Raw genomic sequence first — 8,332 nt, 5'->3', positions numbered from 1 at the left:
CATAACACAGGTTCCCTACGCCACTTGGGGTCCCTACAATTATATTGGTTCTCCTGCGCTGCTTTTTTTTTTTTTTTCTTTTTTTTTTTGCTTCTTCTTTTCCGAGTTTCTTTTTATTTGCTTAGTTTCAATTTATTAAGCACACAATTCCAACATCTACCATTCTTAAGGATGGGGGATTACGATCAGAGAGTTGAGGGAAAGAGGAAGCATATGTGACACTCCAACAAGTTTCATTTATTGATATTAATAAAGTCATACTGACTTAAAAATATATATCAAGATGTAGAGTGAGCTCAAAAGATTTGATCACACAATTTAAACCTCGACCGAGTGATCTTTAACTAAAGTCTGAAATGGACCAAGGCAGAAGTGCCATCGAGCCCCTTTCTGCGATAGAATTCAGTATACTCGGTAGCTGTAGTTGCGCGATACTTCGGGGGGTTGTCATCGGATAATAGCTCCTTAATTGGCTCTAAAACCCTGGCATTAGTCCCGGAGTCTCTGCCGAAGAAGCTGGCAACGGAGATTCGCGGACCTGTCTTGCTTGCCAGCACTCTGTGCTCGACGCTTTTGAACTTATCATTCGATATAAGCTGAAAAATTCAAATTATGAATCAAACCAAACACACATAGTACATCAACTAATAAAAAGGGCACCTAGCATATACTTGCCTGTAAAAGATCTCCGTGGTTTACAACTAATGCGCCTGGCGTCGGAGGAACATCAACCCATTGGTTCCGGTGATGCACTTGAAGCCCTCCTACATTATCTTGTAGAAGAATTGTTACAAAATCATTGTCCGAATGTTGAGTCGTGCCAATCGTTAAGTCGGGCTCGGGGCAAGCCGGATAGTAGTGACAGAGATGCGCAAGAGCATCTGCGCAACCCATGTCTATCAGATGATTCGAGCTAAGTCCCAAAGCTTCTGACAGTAATATGAACAAACAGCGCCCTAATTTCATTATACGGTTGAAGAATTCGATCAAAATTTCCCTGGAATACCATTACATAATAAGGGATCAATCTACTGAAAAGTATTAAAGCTCTGGACGAGTTTATATTTATATAATCTATAAAATGTAACATTAAAATTTTATGCATATACACGGACAATGTGGAAAGGTTACTTAGTTAGATATTTTCTAATATTAAAAAAGTTTTTATTCGTTTAATACAATTGGTGTACCACCAAACCATTCTGTTTATAATATACAATCGATCTGTAAAAGGATTAGTACCTTCGTACTATATTAGAATATAGTTCTAATTTTTATTTAATTATGTGAGCTCTATATATTTTTATGGACCTCACCTATCAAAATTAATATTGGACCTTGAATTTAGTACTGGATTCTATCTTTATATTAGTTTGAACTTGACAAATCGATTCATATATCATTTGTTTGACCATAATAAAATTATAAATCGATATCCAAAAAAAAAATTATACAATCAATCTCATTATTTTTTTCGTCCTTAGCAAAGAAGTATTAGAATATTTTATACTCTTGTAATTATCTCTTATGATTTGTTTCCTTATTCATAGATCAAATTGTGATCTTTTTACTTGTATTTCATATCTAAAATTAGTTGGTTATTTTGTATCTATCTTTAGAATATTCTAGGATTGTAAATTGTATTCATACCGCTTGAGTGATCAATAAAATCAGAGTCATTTCTACACAATTCTACATGGTATCAAAGCCACAAGGCTAAATGCCACAAATCAATTTTTTTTTCTTTCCACCACACACCCATGGCCACCACCGACTCCACCACGGCGCCGCCGCCTCCTCCACCAACACACGACAAATCTCCTCCCCTAATTTCCTTCAATATTACTGTACAAGCACCATTGAAGCTTACCTCTACTAATTACTCCGCACGGCGGCTTCAATTTCAATCCCTCTTGATTGGCTATGATCTCCTTGGCTTCGTCGATGGCACCAAACCGTGCCCTCCCCCTATCATCACTCAAAACGAAGCCTCCATTCCCAACCCGTATTATTCCCCATGGATTCGCCAGGACCAGCTGCTGCTCAACGCCATCATTGGCGCCCTCTCCCCCAACATCATCCCCTTCATAGCTTGTGCTTGAACGTCTCTTGACGCCTGGTCCATCCTTGACAAAACTTATGCTGCCCCTAGCCGTGGACGCATCATGCCACTTAAATCTCATCTTTCCAATCCGGTTAAGGGCTCCAAAACTGTTACTGAGTATCTCCAAGGCATCAAAACCCATGTTGATGCGCTTGCAATCATGAACGTTGCAGTCGATATTGAGGATCTAACTCTCAAAATCCTCCATGGACTCGATGACAGCTACAAAGAGTTGTCACACACAATTCAAGCTCGTGAGAATTCAATCACCTTTGATGAATTTCATGAGAAACTGCTCAACTTTGAGGCACAACTTATGATCCGCAACTCTCTTCCTAGCAGCCCGGCCACCGCACTTGCCACCGCTCGCTCCGCCAAGTCCACTGCCCCTGGCTTCTCATCGGGCTCCTCTCGATTTTCTGCCCCTCAACGTCACCGTGAGCAGCGCCCTCCAGCCCCATGGCATCCTCGTACACCTACTGCATCTGCTCCTAAACCATATTTGGGGCTTGCCAGTTGTGTGGCGTCCAAGGTCACTCTGCCAAGCGGTGTCCAGATTTTCAATACATGCCATGGTCTTCCTCGTCTCCAACTGCTTCGGCCCTTCCAGTCTACCATGGGCCGCAGGCTCACACCGCTTCTCGGCCAGTCACTACTCCGGTCTTTCAAAAGTGGGTTCTTGACTCGGGTGCCTCCCATCATGTTACTACGGACCTAGCCAATCTGTCTCTCCACTACCCATATGGCGGCTCTGACTCCATTGTTGTTGGCAATGGATCTGGTTTGTTTATTTCACACATTGGCTCACTCACCTTGTCAACTTCGCTCTTTGACTTTTCACTACAGAATGCCCTTTGTGTTCCCTCTATGACTACAAATCTAATATTTGCTGCCCAATTATGTCTAACCCATAATATCTCTGTTATCTTTCTTCCTACTTGTTTTCAGGTGAAGGATCTCAGCACGGGCGATCTGCTCCTCACGGGACCGTGTAAGAATGGCATCTACATCTGGCCCTCCTCCACCTCCAAAGCCTCATCTCCATCGGCCTTCTCCTCTGCCCTTGAGTCGATGCCCTTATGGCACTCTCGCCTGGGCAATCCTTCGTCTAGCATTGTCAGTCATTTAGTGTCTTTTAGGGTTTTCTCAGTGTCTCCTAGTTTGCTTGGTAATTTTCATTGTAATTCTTGCAACATTAATAAAAGTCATAAACTTCCCTTTTCTGACTCCACTCTTATCTCCACTGCTCCTCTTGAATTAATTTTCTCTTATGTTTGGACCTCCCCGGTCCTCTCTATGGATGGTTACAAGTATTATGTTATTTTTGTGAATCACTTTACAAAATACATATGGTTATATCCTCTCCAACGCAAATCCGATGTCCTCTCTGTCTTCACTGGCTACAAATCCCTCTTTGAAAATAAGTTCAATCGTAAAATTATTACTCTCTACACTGACAATGGTGGCGAATTCATGGCCCTCAAGTCATTTTTGGTGACTCATGGAATTTCCCATCTAACTACACCCCCACATACTCCTGAACACAATGGCTACTCTGAGCGTCGTCATCGGCACATTGTCGAAACTGGTCTTACACTTCTTCATCAAGCATTCCTTTCCCTTAGCCTTTGGCCCTTTGCGTTTTCCATTGCCACCTATCTTATCAACCGCATGCCTAAGAAAAATCTAGCCATGCTATCCTCCTTAGAAAAGCTATTCCATCACCCTCCCAACCTTCTTAAGCTTCGTGTGTTTGGTTGTCTTTGTTATCCCTGGCTTCGCCCTTATACTCATCACAATTTAGATCGCAAGTACTGCTCCCTCATCACACGCCTCAAGCCAAAACACACAAACCCACCCTACTCACCCCATGCTTACTCGCTCCAAAAATCGGATCTTCAAACCCAATCCCAAATACTCTTTACACACTGCTTCTAATATTTCCCTAGATTGTGAGCCCACCTGTGTGACTGCTGGCGTGCCGCGATGTCTGATGAGTTTGATGCGCTCTTACGCAATGGCACTTGGGATCTTGTCCCTCCTCATCACTCTCAAAATCTTATTGGCTGCAAGTGGGTCTTCCGCATTAAGCGCAACTCTGATGGCTCTGTGGACCGTTTCAAAGCACGTTTGGTTGCCAAGGGCTTTCATCAGCGTCCTGGCCTTGATTATCACGACACCTACAACCCTGTTGTCAAGCCTACAATTGTTCGTGTCATACTAAGTCTTGTTGTTCATCGTCGGTGGTCATTGCGTCAATTGGATGTCAATAATGCCTTCCTTCAGGGGACGCTTGACGAGGAGGTGTTTATGGCACAACCTCCTGGTTTTAATGATCCCAACTTTCCGGATTCTGTTTGCAAACTCCGCATAGCCATTTATGGTCTCAAACAGGCGCCTCGCGCCTGGTATCAGGAACTGCGTGCTTATTTTCTTACACTTGGATTTTTTAATTCTCGGTCTGATGCTTCTCTGTTTATTCTCCGCAGCCATGGTCACACTGTATATTTTCTAGTGTATGTTGATGATTTAATTATTATTGGTGATAATGTGCTCTTCATTGATTCTATTATTGGGAAACTAACCAACAGGTTCTCTATCAAAGACTTGGGTTCTCTGTATTTTTTTCTTGGAGTTGAAGTTATTCCCAATTCGAGAGGGCTCATTCTGTCTCAAAGACGATATATCATTGATATTTTATCTCGCTTCAATATGCAACACTCGAAGCCTGTTCAGACTCCTCTTGCCACTAGCACTACTCTCTAGATTAATGATGGGGCGCCACCTGCCGATGCCACCCTATACCGTCAGGTCATTGGGAGTCTTCAGTATTTACTTCTCACTCGTCCTGACATTGCCTTCGGTGTCAACCGACTCTCTCAGTTTATGCATGCTTCATCTGAACATCATTGGGGTGCGGTTAAAAGGTTACTTCGATATTTAAATGGGTCTCTTCATTATGGTCTTCACATTCGGTCACATGACTCTCTCTCGCTGCATGGTTATACTGACTCCGACTGGGCTGGCAATCGAGATGATCGCTATTCCACGGCCGCTTATGTTATCTTTCTTGGCCCGAATCCTATATCGTGGAGCTCTAAGAAGCAGCGATCGGTTTCTCGTTCATCCACTGAGGCAGAATATCGTGCCATTGTCTCCGGTGCTGCCGAACTATCTTGGCTCAGCTCCCTTCTTCTTGAGCTTGGCGTTTCTATTCCTGGAGTTCCGGTTCTTTACATTGACAACATTGGCGCCACCTACTTATGTGTGAACCCTGTGTTTCATTCTCGTATGAAGCACATTGCTTTGTACTATCACTTTTTTCGAGAATTTGTGCAGGCTTCGAAATTACGCATCTCGCATGTTTCTGTTGATGATCAGTTAGCTGATGCTCTTACCAAACCATTATTTGGATCCCGGCTTCGGTCTTTGTCTTTCAAGATTGGTGTTTCTCCAGAACCTCCATCTTGAGGGGGCCCATTAGAATATTTTATACTCTTGTAATTATCTCTTATGATTTGTTTCCTTATTCATAGATCAGATTGTGATCTTTTTACTTGTATTTCATATCTAAGATTAGTTGGTTATTTTGTATCTATCTTTACAATATTCTAGGATTGTAAATTGTATTTATACCGCTTGAGTGATCAATAAAATCAGAGTCATTTTTACACAATTCTACAAGAAGCACTTGTGTTTGCGAAATTTATTGACCGGCTTAAATTAAATTATCATACGTATATTATATCATGAACTTTTTAGTAATTTATATTTATATTAAATCTAATTTTAAAATATCAAAATATTTTATTGAAAACAATAATAATAAAAAATTATAAAGTTTGCTAAATTCTTTTTGGGTAGATCTCCAAACTAACAAAGTATTTTGCAAATCATGCTAGCCAAGCAAAACTACACTTGACGAGCCTTGTGCAATAAGTTTACCAAAAAATATTAGTACAAAAAATCAAACATATGATCACTAATCAAGTTCTCACTTGTCTCATCTCAACATCATTGATGCATAAGTTATAGCTAAATTTGTTAATATAATAAGTAAATTCATTTTGGTACACGAATTATTGATAAAATGTTAAGCTGGTACACAAACTATTGAAAATGACTTAATTGGTACATGATTCAACTAAAAGTAGATTTTATCCTTTAGTAAAATTTCTTTTAAATCCAATTATTTTTAATAAATTCAACTAAGTAAACGTTTTACAAAGCAATTTTTAGTGATTAAAAGTGTAAAAATAAATATATATATATATATATATTGATTTAAAAATGATAAAAAATAAGTATCTTATTATTTTTATAATATATTTATATTTTACTCATTAATAAATTATTTATTCAAATATAATATATTTTTACATATTAATAAAGATATAATAAAATATTATTTTTCTATTTATATTAAATAATTATCCGTTTTTTAAAAAAAATTGATATAAAATTATATATTAATCAAACTACACTCAATAAATATATCATATACACGACTAAAATATATTTAATACTGATAAAATATAATAAATATTAATTTATTTATATTTAAATTCAAATAAAAGTAAAAAAAAAATATTAACTTAAAATACTTAAATCAAATGGAGAAATTTTAGTTCATTACAATCACGCAAATCAAGAAATGAGTGAGATTTTTTTTTTCTATGAGATTTATTTTTCCATTATCTAAATCTTTATGTTAAATTTTTTGAATTTCCACGGAACAATACTAGATTTCGAAAAACAAAAATGGCAATTATATTTCATTGAACAATTTAAAAACAAGATCAACAGGTTTTGATGACATATATTTGTTTTATTATATTTTCATTAATATATTACAATATTTGTTGTTTTATAATTTGAGTTCACAATTATATATCATGATATTAATTTAAATAAATATGATATTTTTAGATCCAATCAATAAATACCTTAAAAATAAAATTATGTACATGATCAAATTTATTAATAGTAATTGGGCTTAATAGTAATTTAAGTTAAGGGTAAACATAACCTTTTAATTTGATCATATATCAATGAAACTATTTACAATAATTCATGTACCAATTTGATATGTTTATCAATAATTCATATAGGAAAATAAATATTAATTACTCATATGTTAATACTATAAGTTATAATGGATTCACTACAAGGCACAACACCAATATCACGGTTCACTCCATTTGTTATTTGCTGCACTAAAACTTTTTCCCAAAGCAAATTGAACTAACAAACAAATTTAAGAATTTTCAGAAATTATAATGATTTATAATCTTATCATTCTAAGAGTAGATTTGTTCTGAGAGAGATAATTTCACGTATCTTATATCAATGAAAAGTTTTTGATCCAATCTATATTTATAATTACATTGAAAAGTAATATTCATAGTATAAAAAATAATTTTAATTATTTAAGTCGAGTCGAACATCCATCTCAGAAATTTTGCTCATGACACCTACTCATCAGAGTATTATATATATATATATATATATATATATATATAATTAATGATTGATTAGATAAATTTATTAAATAATAACACATTATATTTCAACTTTTTTAATGTATATTTTAATATTTAATTCAATAACAATTTTTTTTTTTAATGAATATATATCCAAAACAGTAAAAAAAAGGATGAAATACCTGCACGCCGCCGGGAGTTCCTCCGGCAGCGGCGTCCTGGGAGCCATAGCACAGGAGAAGGAGTCTCTCCAGTTAGCCGCCGGCGAACTATAGAGATCAAAATTGCTATTGTACGCCATAGTCTGACTCAAATCTCTCGAATAATACTGCTTCCTGATCTCCGGAGCCTGATCGTTGAATCTCCGGACTCCGTCCAGCATCTCTTCCAGGGTTCCGATGGGTATTCCATGGTTAACCACTTGGAAAAAGCCCCACGTCTCCGATGCAACACGGATCTCTTCCACGATTCGCAGGCGTTTCTCAGGATCCTTGTCGAACCCATCAAGATTTATGACAGGGAAGTTCAAATCCGAGTCGCTGGTGGTGTTATTGATCTGCGGTGGGTGGTGGATGAAGATCCTGGGTACTTTGGTGACACCAGAGTCCACGAGTCCTTTCACTCCGACCTTGGTTTCGTCGAAAGCTTTGAGTTCAGCATGACGATCGTAGTTTGTTTCTTCACCCATTGTATGTTTTTGTAACTTATCTTATTTGTTCAGTGTGGTGATTATATATATGTCTCT

General features: G+C 37.4%; 1 protein-coding gene across 1 annotated transcript; it reads right to left on the bottom strand.

Moving 5' to 3' along the window:
• Positions 1 to 216: 216 nt before the first annotated feature.
• On the bottom strand, positions 217 to 8,332 carry LOC140878777 (1-aminocyclopropane-1-carboxylate oxidase homolog 1-like). The gene is made up of 3 exons (XM_073282396.1): positions 7,770 to 8,332; positions 676 to 997; positions 217 to 596 (listed from the first exon to the last, which is right to left on the bottom strand). Exons 1-3 carry the CDS (start codon positions 8,273 to 8,275, stop codon positions 345 to 347), a joined length of 1,080 nt encoding a protein of 359 aa, XP_073138497.1. The 5' UTR covers positions 8,276 to 8,332; the 3' UTR covers positions 217 to 344.

This window comes from Henckelia pumila, chromosome 1 (assembly GCF_033568475.1).
Source record: "Henckelia pumila isolate YLH828 chromosome 1, ASM3356847v2, whole genome shotgun sequence".
NCBI classification, from domain to species: domain Eukaryota; kingdom Viridiplantae; phylum Streptophyta; class Magnoliopsida; order Lamiales; family Gesneriaceae; genus Henckelia; species Henckelia pumila.
The sequence above is the reverse complement of the archived record's forward strand: the minus strand, read 5'-3'. Positions and strand labels throughout refer to the sequence as shown.